Source organism: Solea senegalensis, linkage group LG3 (assembly GCF_019176455.1).
Source record: "Solea senegalensis isolate Sse05_10M linkage group LG3, IFAPA_SoseM_1, whole genome shotgun sequence".
NCBI classification, from domain to species: Eukaryota; Metazoa; Chordata; class Actinopteri; order Pleuronectiformes; family Soleidae; genus Solea; species Solea senegalensis.
The window spans coordinates 23,057,695-23,075,549 of NC_058023.1; the positions used below are offsets into that span (position 1 = coordinate 23,057,695).

General features: G+C 38.9%; 1 protein-coding gene across 2 annotated transcripts; it reads right to left on the minus strand.

Annotated features, from left to right (window-relative positions):
* Positions 1 to 1,194: 1,194 nt before the first annotated feature.
* On the minus strand, positions 1,195 to 16,434 carry LOC122766772 (serine/threonine-protein kinase 38-like). Of its 2 annotated transcripts, XM_044021928.1 has the most exons (14): positions 16,063 to 16,434; positions 10,101 to 10,240; positions 8,954 to 9,005; positions 8,715 to 8,837; positions 8,476 to 8,559; positions 8,249 to 8,372; positions 7,747 to 7,901; positions 7,563 to 7,665; positions 7,365 to 7,426; positions 6,384 to 6,501; positions 6,124 to 6,247; positions 5,732 to 5,827; positions 5,525 to 5,616; positions 1,195 to 5,302 (listed from the first exon to the last, which is right to left on the minus strand). In XM_044021928.1, exons 2-14 carry the CDS (start codon positions 10,226 to 10,228, stop codon positions 5,178 to 5,180), a joined length of 1,386 nt encoding a protein of 461 aa, XP_043877863.1. In that variant the 5' UTR covers positions 10,229 to 10,240; positions 16,063 to 16,434; the 3' UTR covers positions 1,195 to 5,177. The 2 variants fall into 2 exon arrangements, with proteins under 2 accessions (XP_043877863.1, XP_043877864.1); XM_044021929.1 differs by lacking the exon at positions 16,063 to 16,434 and having other exon boundaries at positions 10,101 to 10,487.
* Between the last annotated feature and the right edge of the window lie 1,421 nt (positions 16,435 to 17,855).

Sequence of the window (17,855 nt, forward strand, 5' to 3'; positions counted from 1 at the left end):
ATATGTCCAGTGACAGGGACCACACGTGAAAACACATGGCCATGTTGACATGTAGGTGCCCTCATTGTACTCTAAAAGTGATGTGTGTGTTGCACAAACACTACATTTAATGTGTAGGCTGTAAACCTCATGTAATTAATGCACGTTTAAATGTACTGTATGGTTGGAATATATTATGCTGTTAAGGGGGGATTTATGATTATGGTGACTAATGTTTCCTGTAAGAACGGGCTGCAAAATTGTTATAGAAATTCAAATATTTACCAGATTTGTTCAGCTCTAAATGTATACTTTAATCACGTTAGACCAATTAGCATTCGAGTGATTTAGTCTGGATCATAAATGTGTGTGTGACAAAAAGTGATTATTATACTTAAAAAAAGTGATTTTATGCATTTAAATGCATAGCATAAGTCGTGGGTAACAAACAGGTTTGCACATGTCACCAGCTGAACAGCTGTGAGCCCATTTATGCTCCTCTCACAGGAGCCGCACTGATTTGCACTAAGAGCTCCCTCTAGCGGCGATTTGGGGGTAAAGTGAAGGACACTTTAGAGAATAAAACTAATCTTTAGTATTCAGTTTGATTTTGAAGGGAAAAAACTAATAATTGAGTGATTATTAAAAAAATACAATTAATGTTGCAGATGTTTAATGAAAAAAACTTCAACTTATGAATGACATTAGACTCACTGACCCGATTCATTCTATTATTTTGAATTTGAACGCTCTTTAGTGAACGTGTTAAAAAAAGGATTGATTTTAAGCATCTTTTCACGATCAAATTACGTCATTTTGTTCGTCATTGTCTAAATCTGGGATTCAAAAGGGATTACTAATATTGATTACAATAATTACAATATGCGGAACAGGATTGTTGGATTAACATTCTGAAAATGTTTTTATGGGAAATGTCAATTTAGAAAAGTTGCCAAACTTTACACATCCCTTTTTGACCTCTGCATATCTACACCACAAAATGAAATGTATCAATTAATTGTCCAAATTCATCCACAATAACTTAACAATGACCACCAATTATTTTACAATTGTTAATCATTTTTGAATGACCTCGCGAAGCTCCTTTGCAGTGCCTTTACAGCGTCCACACTTTGGGAATCACAGATGTAGAGAACCACTCAGCCATGTTTCAATCCCATACCCAATAAAAAAAAAAAGGAAACCTCAAGAGTGTTAGGGTTGTGAGTATTTGATTTTATTATTTTTTTAGCACTTCATCTACTTAAAAACTCACCATTGTGAATGAACATATTATTGAGTCATTCCTCTTTCACCCTGCGCAGTTTCCTTCAAGTGTCTATGACGATATATATACATTACATTAAAACACCTCACGACATGCTGCTGACCTGTGGAGAGGTTTTTAAAACCATTTACATGTTCACAGGGAGACGAATTCTTGTTTAATCACGAGGGAAGGTTTTTTTGTTATCGGCAAAATCATGGTGCTTTGGAGTTTCTGACACAGATTAGCCCAGATGCATTTCAATATGCTCTCTAAAATGACAGATTATGTGATGTAATTAGATCAGTAACAACACACAGGGTGAGTCAGACAGCTGTAAGCCCAGTGTAATTAGATGATAAACTTGTGGAAAATTGAATGTCACCATCATTGAGTGCTGTTCAGATAAAGTGGCACAGTAATGGAGTTCAAGTCATCTTGTATACACATAGAATTGCATGGATTAACCCTCCTCTTACCTTCTATGTGCATGTATTTTTGATTACTGTAACAAGTTCTCTATTACAGCACAGAGCATGCGTTTTACAAAAGAAAGCACCGAAATATCTACTTCATGAAAATATCACTTCTTGTCACTTGCAACTTCATCACACAATCACATTCACTCAACAATTCTTATTAGATTAGCTTGTTTTTTTTCAATCCAGTCTATGTCAAGTGTCTTTCACTGATTACACACAACCAGGAATCTTTGGCGGTAGCAACAGCAAAATCCCCCACTGTGTCTGTTCATGCTGTCGTCCAGTGAGAGCACACACTCCTCTGACTCCTCTTACAGCGTCCTCTGACCTCTGTGTGTTTTAGGTTGAATCCAAATGTGGAATAAAACAATGGCCACATAGGGTCGTCTTGTATTCCATATAATCCAGATTGTTTGACTATTATTTTTCCAGACATTATCTGTCATGTTTCAATTTAGATTTGAGGTACTTCAACATGGTCAGTACATTTACATGACTGTTAGTCCAACTAAAACTGGACTATTAAAGTAGTTTACATGTACTTCCTACAACCCCATTTCAAAAATATGTACTATCTGTTTAGGACCAGATTTTACTTCATGGGAGTCACTACTGCAGTTTACTGTAGGCCTTAACTTGTTCTAAAGGGTAAAAAAAAACAACTATCTTTTATAGTAAAAGTAGGACATTATATGATATTTTAGCTCCTGCTGCATCAATTTTGACCCTTTCTCTTTCTTGTTACTCCTTCAGCTTTACAAAAGTGCAGTCCTAAATGGATGCTCCTTTCAATTCAAGGGAAAGCAAACACAAAACTCATAAACTTTAAATACGGTGAACGTTATCACAAAATCGGATTTATCAACACCTTCAAGGAAAACATGAAAATAAATAAAGTAAAACAATGAAAACACACGTCTCTCCCCTCAGTTGAGCATACCATGTACATTATTGGTCAGTCTCGTTGGTGCATAAACAGGTTTTCAGCAGGACTACTTCGATTAAAGTAAAACAGATTAAATGTAAGAAAAACAAAGAGGCTGGTATAGATGATATGATAATACGACACTTATTTTTCAACCTGCTAAAACACCTCCTCCATAAATAACTCAACAGACAGTTTCACGTGGGATTCCAACAGTTAAATGGTTAAATGTAGTTCAGTGTGGGAAAGTTATCAGTGTGTATCCAGTCCCTGCGTGGACGTCTTTAGCCTCTCTGATATTTTGACACTCCACAGATGTGTCGGCAAAAAATAAAATGGCAAATTATTCCATGACCAAGGACGTCTTTCTTGAGAAACGTTTTTTCTAACAGGTAGTTTGAAGTTAAGTGCAGTAAGCGACAGCTACATGTGACGGTCAGAGTTCTTTGGTAAGTATTTTTAGCACGGTGTGTCGAGACGGCTCGGAGCAGATGTGACGATTCCTTTCGTTGGGAAAATCAAGCCTTGTTTCTTTTTCTTTTTTTTTCTTTTGGAGGAAAAAACTAACCAACTAATGGAAAACAAATTCAATATCAACTAAGACATTTAGGAACATCAAAGACATAAACCACAAGCTATACATCACATTGACCTGTTCTTACCAAACAGTTTCACTTCGTTCACTGTGTTTGCTTTGATGACATAGCTTTTTACCAGCTTCTATTTAACATATAAAAACCATATGACTGATCAGACATTTGTGTGTCTATTTTTCCCCCCCTTTCTCTTTCAGTTGTTTCCCCACCATAACTTATTATTATAATTTCTGATTCAAGTTGTTCTGTTTTAGTTCTGATAAGATCGGCAAGGCACTTTACATGTTTCTTCTGTCTCAGAAGGAAGCGACTAAGTTGTTGGACAGATTAGAATTAAAACTGGGAAATAGAATTTATGGTAGCACAGATCTTAGCACACCCGCTGGTGCTAAAAGGGAAGTGGCACACAGTGCAGTTTGTTTGGCAATGTGACAGAGCCCAGAGATTATACTCCACTCACATATGGTCTGAGAACAGCAACGCCACACGAGGAGCTGCCCCACGGAGCTGTCACAAAGTCACAAAGAACATTTCCAGCATGATTTGAGTTTTTACTCAATTACGTTTCATCACCTGCTACTGTCCTACACAGTTTTCCATATCACTTTCATAACAGCATTTAGGTTCAGAGAAAACAACCAGACATTTTTAAAATTCAACCTCAGCCATTCAGCGATCACTGACCACAACAACCCTCCACTTACATCTTGTAACGTTTTATGAGTGTACCCTACAATGCTATTGTGGTGACCACAGATGGACAGATAATCAAAAGCACCTCTGTGGTAGTTCCTACTACAGTGGGTGTTTCCAGGAGCACTTATTGGCATTATTGCACACACAGAGTGAAAACAACAGCAGCCACACTGACACAGTTGCTAACAAAGGTGAGTATACAGCAGATGCTAGCACGTCTCTGAGGCTGCACCTGGACATAATGGTGCGTTGAGCTAAATGCTAACCATGGCACAGTAAAGCGCTCTCTATGATGATCGTGTTTAGCAGGTGTTAAGTTGAACGTAGTTATTTTACTGTACCACAACGCTAACATGTGCTTATCAAAGCAAAGTAGCAAGGTTCAGCTAACTGCTGAGTGCCAATAAACAAGATTATAAAAAAAAGTTAACAGTCCAAAGCATCCTTTTATTACGGAGGTATTCTAGTCTGAACTGACACCGCTGTTCTTTAAATGAAAATGACAGCAAAACTTATTTCATCCTACACATTCTCCTGACAACCAGCTGCACTTTAACTGGAAACTAAGTTGGAAGAAGTTGCGCTACCAGTTACCCGATCACGAGCTTAGCATCTCTTGAATAAAACTGACATTCAAGATTTTTTTGTGAACTGAAACAGAGGCAAAAACACTAGAAATCATGCTGGAAGTTTCCTTTAAATGAGCACATACAATAAGTGAGGGGTTCCAGTTCTTACTAATTATCCAGAGTTTAACTACAGTGCATGTCTTCAACATCAAGAACTAATTGCATCAGAGGCAATTTGACCATTAGTGTTAAAACATATTATTAATAATAATAATAATAATAATAATAATGCAAAGATGTCAAAGCAGTGATTTGTTTTCAAGCTGGGGGAAAAAAAAATCTCTCCAGAAGCAATATGCCGCTGAACATGCAGATAGGCTGAGTTAGTGTCCTAGTTAGTGAGGTGGCCTGAGAGCTATGGCTAAGGACAGCACAGGTATACGATATAAACAACCGAGGTAATGCGGTAATGCTCTTGGGTGTTCTTGCAGCGGCTGAGCAGACCTACAGTAGATAACTTGTGATGAAGCTTAAATTTAGACTGAGAGGCTGTGCAGCCTTCAGCACCAGCAGGGCTCCAGGGCCCGACCCTGTGTCCGTAAACGTCTGTGTTTTGTTTTGTTTTTTTCTTTGTCCACACCACTGTCTCTACATGTGAGCACATCAGGCCTTGCCTGCCTTCATGTATGTGGGGATGGTGCCTCGCTGTGTCAAACCCTCAAATCGCTTGTAAGTGTAGTTGAGGAACACCCAGTCCTTTGATTTAAAGTCCGGCTCTGTTGCATTGGCTGTACAAAAACAAAAAGAAGAGAGATCTTTTTTAACTATCATTTTAGTTGGGTCACTGTAGAGGATACAATGTGATTGAAAAAGCCTGAAGAAGTATTTAAAGCTATCATTATATTAGTATATTAATGACCAAAATGTAAAAGTAGTGTAGTTTTGGCTCAGTAGGTTGAAAATCAATATAGGTTTCACAATTGTGATGTAAAATACTTTACAAGACAGACCTGGCTGAAGAATGTCTGATTCAGGGAAGTCATCAAAGTTAGAGGTATCGTCGATGCTCTTGATTTCAATGGAGATGGCCGCTGGCCGCTCCCTGTGGAGGCAGGACAGAGGGAATCATGGACGGATTGAGGAGTGAGGAAGAAGCTCCTGGAGGAGCCGCCTTGGTTGTTGAAAAGAAGGTAAGAAGAAAATGCTTCCTGTACTACCTGATGTGCTCCCAGTCCACGGACTCAAAGAACTGATGGCTCTTGATCTCCTCCACACTCACTGCTCCAATCCTGTTCTCAGCATCAGCACAATACCTGCAACACACACACACACACACACACAAACACACACACACACAGAGCAGGCTGATAATGTAACTGCATTATAACGTACACACACATTGCACACAAATTACAGTGACAGAAAACGTCATCTTAAAGCTGTAGTTCATCATGATTTTGTTGTTAGTCGTATCCTGCTTCCTTTTTTCTGAAATGGGCTCTGTCAAGTAATCTGCCAGACCTAACTGAGGGAGCGTTTAATTGTTGGCTATGCGCTGCTGCTGTATACAAACTGCTGAATAACTGTTAAATCTGTTAAATTTTAATACCTTAATATCAAGTCTTTGGCCCTTTCTGAGATGGGGACTTCAGGTGGGAAGACAAGTGTTTCCTTCCAGTTCATCACCTTCCTGTACGTCTCCTGTGGCGTCTCTGAGCAGAATGGCGGGTAACCTGAAGAGAGACGATAAGGATTTTTAAAAACACATATTCTCTGAGGTGCATTGTTCCTGTGTACAGCACTCTGTGGTTTCTATCGTTTTTTAAATTTTCAAGTGAAAAACTCTGATTCAGACAAGTGCCCGCTTACCAATGAGCATTTCATACATGATGACACCCAGAGACCACCAGTCACACAGCTTGTTGTAACCGGTCTGCATGAAGACCTCAGGAGCAATGTAGTCCGGCGTCCCCACAGTGGAATAGGCCTAAAAGCCACACACAGTCAGTTTGGAAAGGAAGACTTTGACAAAGAAAGTCATGTTATAATTTAACCGTACAGTGTGTAAGATTTAGTAATCTTTATAGGCAGAAATTGAATATACTACCCATACATTTGTTTGGTTTTCATAGAATAGAATAAGGCTTTTATATCTACTTAGAATAAGGAGATGATTGCTTTATCTACTATCTTGAGCTGACCTGTTTCTAAAGCAGCCTGAGCAGATATTTGTTTCATGCACAGGACCCAACTTTCTGGTTTGAAAAGTGAAGCTCAGGAAGTAGGACCGTACTAGCATTTAGCCACCAGGGGGTGACTCCACTGGTTGCAAACTGCATTGTTTGAAGCAAAGTAAATCAATAAATAAGCATGATGTTTACTTAATTTACAGCATAACATTGAAAAAGGAGTTAAGGTCTAAATTTTAAGTTTCAGGTCTTCCTATAATAGAGCATAAAGTCAATTTTGCAAATTAGGTTCCCATTTGGGGGAAAACACACAATGAGTGAACACCATTTTTGCAGCCAGGAGACTACATTTTATCATTTATCATCTATGCAACACCAACAAAGAAGACTGAGGAAACGGCAGAGTGGAAGTGGGAGTGGGGAGAGTTCATCCTTTCTGGTGTGTGAAGGCCACAGACGTTACTTGATGAGCTTGGGTTTGTTGCACTCCACAGTCCCACCATTAGATGTCACTAATTCTCACTAGTTTCACACACTGAGAGCTTTTTACTGGTTTTATTAGAGGACTTGGTTAAAAAAAGAAAACCACTTTATTAATGTGTGCAAACATATGAAACACATGAAACACCAGCTTCATCACAGTAAAATGTCAGATCCTTACCAGCTGCCTGCGGTTCTTCTTCCAGGTTTCTGCTTTCCTCTTGGAGTTCATATTTTGAAAGGCTGCAAGAAAGAACGCACAGGACGAGCATGAACAGTCAGGAGTACAAGTTTTCAGTGTGTCTGAAATGTATTACAGTGCAAGTAAACTTTTGTGTCTGGATCTGGTAACATTGTGTATATTAAATGAATTACTAACAGAAATCACTGGGTGGGTTGTGCGTCAGGTTCCTGTAGAATTCAGTGCGGTGGGCCTTCTTCAGTCCTGTACACAGACCAAAGTCTGACAGCTTCACATGGCCCTGGGAGCAAAGAGACATTTGATCGTGAAAAGATGAGCACACACTCTAGGCTTTACCAAATTTCTGTGCGTGGTGTCTCACCCTAGAGTCCAGCAGCAGGTTGTCAGGTTTGATGTCTCTGTGGATGAAGCCCAGCTGGTGGATGGAGTCAATGGCCAAAACAGTCTCGGCGATATAGAACTGGGTGGCTTCTTCTGAGAGAGTGTCCTTCTTCATCAGCAAGGTCATCATGTCACCTGGAAACAAGAATATTATGATTTCCTTCAAATTCTTGTAATGTAAATTTTGTTCAGTACTTTTATTTCAGAGTATACAAAGTGATTATACAAGGTACATTTCAGAAACAACTAGGAAAAGTGTTCCCTTGGCATTATTTGAATATAAACTGGTTAGATTGATAATCATTTAAAGGGTGAGTGGATTTATTATAAAATAACAGTTTCATAAGTGTGATCATGTTATAGTTTCATGTCTGTAAATGGCTTGTTTATGGATGTCATCAATTTGACATTAAAACTAAATGACATTTTACACGATTTTCTGACATTTTATGGACTAAAAATGAATTAATTAGGAAACATACCTCCAGGCAGGAACTCCATGATAAGATAGAGGTTCCTCTTGTCCTGGAAGCTGTAGAACATCTTGACCACCCAGGCTCCGTCTGCCTCCACTAGAATATCCCTCTCTGCCCGGATATGAGCGACCTACAGAAAGAGATTGGACAAATTAAGACTGCACACAACATGACTGCAGGTGCAGCAGTGGTTCTATCAAGGTGCCTTGTAAACATAGCTGACAAATGCTTACCTGCTCCTTCTCCAGCATGTCTGCTTTTCTCAAAATCTTCATGGCATAGATGTGGCCTGTATCTTTTTTCTGCACCAAACGTACCTGCAGGAGGAGACATTAAAATATTGGTGCATTGAAAGTACATTGAGGAGTTGAAATTGACACTGCAAAAAAAGCACAGATACACAATCCTGATACCTTTGAGTTTTCAACACCTGCACAGCAACAATTCTGAAATGAACAGAGTTTTAATGTACCTCTCCAAAAGCACCCCGTCCAATCACTTTAAGTGACTCAAAGTCATCCAAGCCCAATCGCGTCCTCTTGAGTCGCAAAAACTCCGTCTCCTTGCGGGCATGCTGGGAGCGCCGCATTACTTTCTGCAAAACACAGAAAAACCCTCAGCGGTTTAAAAAAGTTCACATATGATATAGAAGAATGTAAAGGGAAAAAAAATCTGAGATTTAGAAGTGAGACAAAAAAGGAAAAGCTGTACCTCCTCATCTGGTAAACCTTCTTCATCCATTGCTTTCTCCAACTTTTTCTGCCTATGATTAACAAAAACCATAATATAAATAAAAATATGAATAACACAGTGATGCCTTTGTACATTTGTAAGTGGGGACATACAATGAAGGATCAGATGACCTAAAATGTGTTAAACACTGAAAATAAATCCTCTCTTAGTTTATACAGCCAGTCAGCCACAGGAATCATCCATGTTACCTGAACCAGATATCAGCTCTCATGTAACATGAGAGCACAAGAGGCCGATTATTAGATGCACTTTGTTGTGTTCACACACCTGTGATGAAACACCTCTTCGTAGTTAGCTTTACACTGGTGTCTGAAGTGATATCTGATACATAACAGCTGACTTTACATAGGCCTGTCAAAAAATAATATATTTTTTATCATGATTAATCAGCTCAAAAGTTAACTGGGATTGCATTGCAATTTTATCAAATGTTTAAATATGTATAATTTTGCAACCGAATCAAATGAATGCAAACTTTAATAACTTGACTTTTAGATTCATTTGATTATTGCAAATCTTGCAACGAGTTAGCTATTGCATTTTTGAGTTCCAGTTTCATGTAGGGTCGCCATCATGACGCCACGCCCTCATCCCTGCTTTGCACACAAAAATAATAAATAATAAAGTAATAATAATTTTCTCAACCGGGCTGCATTGTTAACATAGGCAAACAGTCAAAGGATTCAGACAGACTGACCATGGGACTCAGAGCTGCTGCCTCCATTGTTTTTTTTACTTCACTTCCTGACTAAGGGATTGACCAACAGACTTTTTCCCGCAGTCGCATTGTATTCTAGTTTTTGTAGTTGCATACACAACATAACAATTATCAGCTGTTTTTTAAAGTATGAAACAGACAGACTTTCTCTTGCAGCAGCTATATACTAGCTACACTCCCCGTGTGAACAACAGGGTGCATGAGATGCTACACGCAATTGCTGTGACAAGTAGTCTTGAACTCATAGCAGTTAATAGCAGGGGTGGGAATCACAGGGTTCCACGATACAATGATTCTGTGAACGAGCATTAGGTGCGATGGGGTCAGGTGTGTTTCTGTGTAATATGTGGGTTGTGTGTACTGTCGGCTGTGAAAGCAGGGTTTTACCTCATCTCCCGCTCCTCGTGCTGGGTGAGCAGAGTGCTGTAGAAATTTTCCAGCGTCAGCTTTGCCACAGTCACTCTCTCTCTGGTGTGGTTGCTCATGGGAAGGGCGGCTGCAGTCCCTCCCGTCATGGCCACACTATCCTGAAGAAGAAGAAGAAGAGCTTATCAGGCCAGACACTGCTTCAACTAGCGTGATGAGAATATTTTTGATGGATAAATTGATCATCCATCAAAAAACAATTGACAATATGCTTTTCATCAGACAGTGAAGAGGACTACACGGAACTATCCGATTACCAAAGTTCAATTCATTACCAATAAAACACACCCAATACGCTCGGGGTGGGGTTTTTATTGTTGCAGCCTTATTTGGTGTGATATAACCAGCAGCTTATGCTTACAAACTTTAGCTACACTACACACACCAACTTTTGCTTTCCTGGGATAGTGCTGCTCAACAGTTTTGCACTTTTTAAATCACAGCTGCAACTGCAAAACTTGGCAGGAAAATTTAATTGACAGCTAACAGGGACGCCTTCAATAAAAAAAAAACAGTTGTCACTTCTCGCAACAGACAAGTACAGCCTATTTCAAGAATGTGCTGATAAACACCATTTTGCCACTTTCTGGTGATTGCTGTCCTTTTTGCTTCAATCTTCAGTAGAGGTCTACCCATATCTCTTTTTCTATGGCCAATGATAGTCTTTAGGAATCAGTGCAATGCCGATTATGAAAACATTATATATCGGCCAGTATTGGATACACCTGGATAAAAACACTGAGTGCACTCATCAAGTATCTGCGAATAAAAATGTGTTAACTAACATAAATAAATCATTTGATTCATTTATTATTATTATTATTATTGTTATTATTATTATTATTATTATTATTATTATTATTAATAATAATAATAATCGGTTGATGAATTGCAGTTGTCAATGGTGGCTGACAAGTTAACATGATTATCCATCTGCACTGTTTCAGTTAGCACAGTCACCTAGTTATACACCATTAGTTTTATGGATTTGGAATACAGTATGTTTGTCCAGTGCATTGGGAAATAAATAACTAACGGTCAGATTTTGAAATAGAAAAAACATGCTCAGGAATGCTTTACATAAAAAGCCCTTAAATTATATACATTTCACTCTTTGCTTCCGATGAAGAAAGTCATCCTGTCTGACCCGATGATGTAAAAGAGTCTGGATTTAAATGTCGATTCTAAATGAATGGCTAAACAAGGTAAAGGTCAATGAGGAGAAGGAATCCATTTTTACATTTCAGTGAGTGCCTCTCTGGAGCAGATCCCCTGAGCACACATTAAGACGAGTCAGATCCTTGGGACAGAAATATTATCGTGATCGCCTAACATAGACAGGGAATCATGCTATGTATGGCTCATGGTAGGGCTGAACGATATATCGTTATCGTATCGATATCTAGATATGAACATTCAAGATATTCATATCGAAAAAGCAACGATATAAACAAAATAGATTTTCCCCCGCGCTCGCCCTGCATGTACAGCTCTGGCAGTCACAATAAACTTCATTTTTACGATTGCCCTTGAATGCACCACTACGGCCAGCCAACCACAAACCTTATTTCATGCTTGCTGTGGAACGACAGCTGAAGCCAACCAATGACAAACATAGGAGGGCGGGAGGGAGACGGAGACTGAGACACGCACATACACACACACATACACACACACACACGACATACACAGCGGGAAAGAAAAGTGACAGAAGATAATGCGGCCGGTGGCGATTTTGTGCCAAAACATAAATCATCCTCCATTATTTGGAGGTATTTTGGATTTTAAAAAGGATGTCAACCCGAGCGAGGTGTTGTGCAGGTCGTGCTTGGCGAAAATTGCAACGAACCAAGGTAGCACAACAAACATGTTTCACCACCTGAAACAACACCATCGCGTGCTGCACGAAGAGTGTATTACAATGAGAGAAACACCGGGGACTTCTCAGGTATCCCAAAAGAAGCCCAAGTTAAGTGTGTTTACTGATGCGTTCAGTAGTGTTACACCATATGAGTCGACGTCCACCAGACATAAAGGCGTTACAGACGCTATAACATGCCACATTGCAAAAGACATGGTACCCGTGTACACAGTCTCACAGTGAGTTCTCATCAATAAAACACTTTCCATGTGGAAAGTTTCCACAGTCTTTTGTATTATGATGTTTTTATTTTTCTGAAAAATGCTTGCTTTTCACCGAACCCGTAGTCATATCGTATCATATCGATATCGAGATATCTGGCATGAATATCGAGATATGAAATTTTGTCCATATCGTTCAGCCCTAGCTCATGGTGTGCAGTGTTTCATACCAAGAAATGCAGAGTGCAATGTACACACATATTTTTCAGTAGGCATTCCTGTGAATTTTTCAGTCTTGGATAGTATCAAACCAAAAGAAATAGATGGACAGAAAAATGTCAAGTAGTTTTGAAATAACTGGTGGGAAAAATCAGAGCAAGAACAATGCATCACATCAATGAAGCACTTAAATCCTTAGTACATGGAGAGAGAGCAAATATTCTTCTTTTTTAAAAGAAAAATCACCCATCCCATTCCCATGCATGTCAGTGAACTAAGTAAGCTTCCGATTCAAAGTGAGAAACACGATGATTCAGGCTGCTGCAGAAACATGTTTCTAAGGCTACCAACAGGGTAACGCAGGTAAAGAGGAAGAGGGTGGATGAGGACAATTCATTATACAAACCTTTTTTAGCTTTAGAGAAAGGTATGAATGGGCTTGATTAGCTCGCACAGAGATAAAAACAGCCCTGCAGCCTGGAGATAGGAACCATGTTTCGTCTAAACACCAGCCATTTTCCCGTCCTGGCCCCAGTGATCTCACAAAAACAAAACACTTCCTTACTTCTGAGGAAAAAATGACTGAATCACTTTTAGCACACTGTGCACTCTGAGAGGTTCCAGCAGAGAGTTGTAAGAAATTGCCTTGAGTACACCGCTCAAAGGAAGCTCAACTTAAAACAAAACATTACCAATCATCAATATAATAAATGTAAATCAGCACAAGTAGACTAATGAGTAGTTAATGTGGACCCTCCGCATACAATACCATTACAGCTTTAAATTGGGCATGTAGATAAATAGGTTATATCAAGAATAATGTACCTGGTGCCTCAGATTCAAGCTGTCAAGTAATACTGTCAGACCTCCCTGAAACAGAGTTTGTGAGTATACAGAGAAAGCACAGGGGTGGGCAGTGGCAAGAAGCATGAAAATCCCTGGGTTTTCTGAGCAGTAGAATTAACTTCTGTAATGTTTTGTGGTCGTCTTGCTTTATTAGCACAATGCTGCTGTTGCCTCCGTCTATCGTGACATAAACTAATCACATCCCTATGCAGCATGGTAAAGCCACATTGCGACACAAAATCTTATCACTGGTAAGAAAAGTGTGAACTCATTTCACAATGGTTTGAATGTAATGGACATTGGATTATATTTGAAAGATACATACTACAGTTTTAAGTCAAGGAAAACTAAAAATGCAAACACCGCTTCTTTGAATCCGATTTTTCTGACAAATGCAATTGAATGTGCAAAACAATTTTTTCAAAGTCACGGTTCAGATTAATATTTAGAAGTGCCACACAACACCATCATCATCAACATTACAACTCCATTTTCTATTGCAAGGATAAGAATTATTAATCGTTTCCAATGTGCATGAGTTTGATGTTTTAATTTCCTTTGCAATTTGCCTTTGCAATTTGTAAATTACATTGTTGAAAATGATTTGTTCAGTCACTACATTCCAATTCATGTGCGCTGACTATTTCATGTGCTCCATTTGACAGCGTGAGCTTACTCAAGTAAATACAACAATTATTTTGTACAATGAGCAGTGTTAGGTTAATGATGAAAAGCAACACTATTTTTTCAACAGCAGACCTTTTATTTTATTTTATATTTTTCCCATAGAAAAGCCTGGAAACGAAACTAAATTTTAACTTTAAATCTTAACTTTACCGTTTTTTTTGGTTTTTTTAAACAATGAGTCATTTCCTTTTAGTGCCCTAATGGTCTGTCACGTCAGTACCAGTAAGCTTGTATTTTAAATATCAACACTACCTCACCCAAATGAATGCAGTTATTTACAATGTCACCAGTCACACCGCTGTTTTTGCTGCTAATAACTAAAAATGTTTACTGTGACAGTGGTCTACATCAGAGGGCAATTAAATTCAACTCAGCCATCGTTAATTTCAAGAGTTACAACTGTGTTCTTCCTACGGTGACACCATGGTCTTCAGAATAAAAGACCAATTGATGTACACAGTTGAGTCATGAGTCTGACGGAGTTTGAAGCAAATTTTTCCAACCAAAGTGGAAAAAGAAACAACATTTGAACAGTTGAAAGGTGTTACATCACAGCTGAGCAGGCTGATCCTTGAGCTCAGACTAACATGGTTTGGCTTTGGGAAACCAAATCCACCCTCTCAGTGAAACAAACAAGACTTCATGACTACGCTCTAGTGAGGACAGCAATTTGAATGTAGCCTCAAAATATGGAGTAAAATGTATGCTGCTGAAAGAGTCATGGTTCAAACCTGACAATCTATAATCTACATATGGACAATGAGTCAAATTTTGGGGTAAAAATAAGATGGCTAGTGACAGATAACTATGCTTGTAACTGCCTTTGAATAAGACTTAACTACTTTGAGATCAGATCAGTGAATGAATATTTTTAACACACTCAGACTAAGACTCCTCACATGTGTGGATTTCTTGGAAGTTGAAATGAAGCCAACTTAAGGCAGAAGCTTTAGAGTGTAACTTTTTCCACACATGGCGTTTCTCGAGTTTGTTTCAGTATGCATTTGTGTGTGGAAACCTACAGACACACTCCACCCTTTGAGTACTTAAAGTAACTGGTCAGGAAGCCCTCTCCATCCTGAATGAATGGACTCAGTCATGACACCCGCATGAGGAATGGGGGCACACATGCATGCTCACAAACAAAATTCAAAAGCCTGTTTAAGAGTGTGTATCAGTTATTCCATAATATACATTGATCATCCACAACATTAAATCTGGTAGCTACGTCACTGTGGCAGATCTGTGTATTTCTGATGTACTCAACTACCCTTCCAATCCACACTGATGGATACACACACCTCATAGGTAGTCGTCATCCAATAAGGGTTTTTCTCTTTTCTTTGGAAATCAAGCCAATGGGTGATATGATTGAGGACATTTATAAATTAAGTTATTGACATGTCCCTCTCACGTACACATTTAGCTACAATTGAACACCAAAACATTCCTTGACTTAGCATAAGAAGCAAATATTATGAAATATTATTAAATGAAGCAGTAATGATAGCTACATCAATAGCTATTGCACTCTCTATTTATGTCATGTCATGTATTTATGTTGTGTTTCAAGTTGCACCTTGTGGTTCTTCTTCCCAAGATTCGCTTTGACGGTAACAGGTAAAGGCACATTTTAATGTAAAGAATTGTGAAAACCTATCTTATACTCCATGTTTTTCAAATGGTAATAATGAAAATATGGCCTGAACTTTTATTAAATGTACCGTCAAGGTCAGTGTGTATTTCATATTGACAAAACATAATACATGTACAGATTTTTCGGTGCTAGCTTGTAGTCATCATGATTTAAAGATAGTATGTACCTTCACGACAGTGGTAAAGTATGTCCGGTGGTAGAGAAGTGTCCACCTCTAGCTCCGCCACTGCTGTCTAACATGATGACAGACGGTAGATAGGACTCGCTGTGCGTCTCTTTACATTTCACACAGATAATGGGTGAGACTAACGCTGTGTTCTGTTAGCTAGCTATTTTCTCTGCTACGTGTTAGGGATGTTTCGTTCCATCAATAAATGAAAACACGGCAGGACAAAAGTAAACAGCTTCTTGTGAGAAAATCTGTTCACTTACCTCCGTGTCCTGCTCCAGAGTCAATTATTGGCTCGCCGCCAGCCACGACACAGGTGAAGAAATATTAAATGTTATTCCGTGTTTTTCTGCCTAATATGCAGCTACACAGCTACACGCTCCCGTTAACTGGCGAAACCCTTTATACATACACACGCCAGTCAGGCTAAACAGTAAACATCGCCGATATCAACGCCAAACCATCAAAAAATTGATCTCACGTCCACGACAAGCCAACTTGAAATTATTCAAAAATAATTTTGCCGTCTTTATTTGTAACCCCTGACCTCGAAACCCAACGCTTCTCCCGTCTTTATCGTTATAAATATGAAATAGGCAGCGATGCTTCCTGTGACCGCTGCTCTCATCACACGTTCTGGGAAACGCAACGGCGTAGCTTTATGACCGACGTGGCGAAGAGCCAATCAGCGTTGAGAACAGGGCCCGTTTGTATCCAACCGGCCTATCGTGTGTGGGATTGAAACATGATTGACATGTGCCTCAGCCAATGATAAGGGTTGTATTTTGTGGTCGGGTTTATTTGGGAAGCACTTGCAGCAGTGAGATAATACACTAGCGAGATTTCTATTCATTATTCTTGTTGCAAACCCTTACTAAAAATCTAATATTGTTTGTCCTCTTTTATTTTTTCTATTTTGCATTTATTATTAAAATTATTACAAAAAGCAAAAGTGAATGTCCTATGAGGTGCAATATGGGTATCTAAGGTCAATAAAAGGTCACACTGTTATCAAAATACAGATGCAGGTTTTAAAATTATGGACCAAAACATGAGACATTGAGCAAAATAAAATTGATTATTGTATATTATAATGTCAAATGTATGTTATGAAAATATCAAAACAATAATCTATATCCTATGGGTGTTGTATTAGGCTTAAGCCTCATAGCAATGGTCCCTTGGCACAGAAGCCATTTTGACAATAAGGACAGGTGTTACTGACCATACTGTATGAACGATGGGTTTGTTCATTTAATGTAAGACAGGACAGTGTGACATTGAACGAGCCCTGAAATACACCCTGAAACCAAGGAAGCAAAATAGGCAAATCATAAATTTGACTATTTGATGTGTCCCATCAAAATGGCCGCAGTACAGAGGGCCCAAACTGTGATAAATGTAAAATCACGACAGTGACACAGACACAGACCAAAGCTATTTAAATAATGCAATAATCAAGCTATAAACCTTTTGTGAAACAGTTTAAGATCACTGTGGGTGTGATTCTGAATACTTTAAATGAAGTATTCATAATTCATAATTTTAAATGAATTTTTCAGATTAGAATATTGCACTTATATTGCACACTGAGTGATAATTACTTGTTCCCATCAATAATCCCAGCAAGGCTTCTCCGTAATGTGTTAAACTTATTGGGAGTTTCCTTGTGTAGAGATCTTTGTGGATGCAGTGACAAATTAATATACTTCTGAGAAAAAAATAAGAAGTGGTGAAAAGCAGCAAAGGTTGGTGGGTTAAGTTTCTCTGCTGTAGATTTGAAGTGCTTTTACTGTTAAAGCCACAGTGTCAACAGGCAAAGAACGTGGGTGTAGCCTGCTGACACTTTTGGGTGTGGTGTCTCATAGACAAGGCTGTTTTTATATTTTTCCATTTTCTCACATCGATGGCACTCACTGAGCTGTGTGACACTGCAACTATATTTAGATTTGTGCTATGGGCTCTCTGGCCTGCAGCCTGTACTTTGCAAAGTTCACTCTCGAAACCCCCCCAGACCATGAAGCCAAGGCAGCAGCACATCTGTGGGAACACTCTA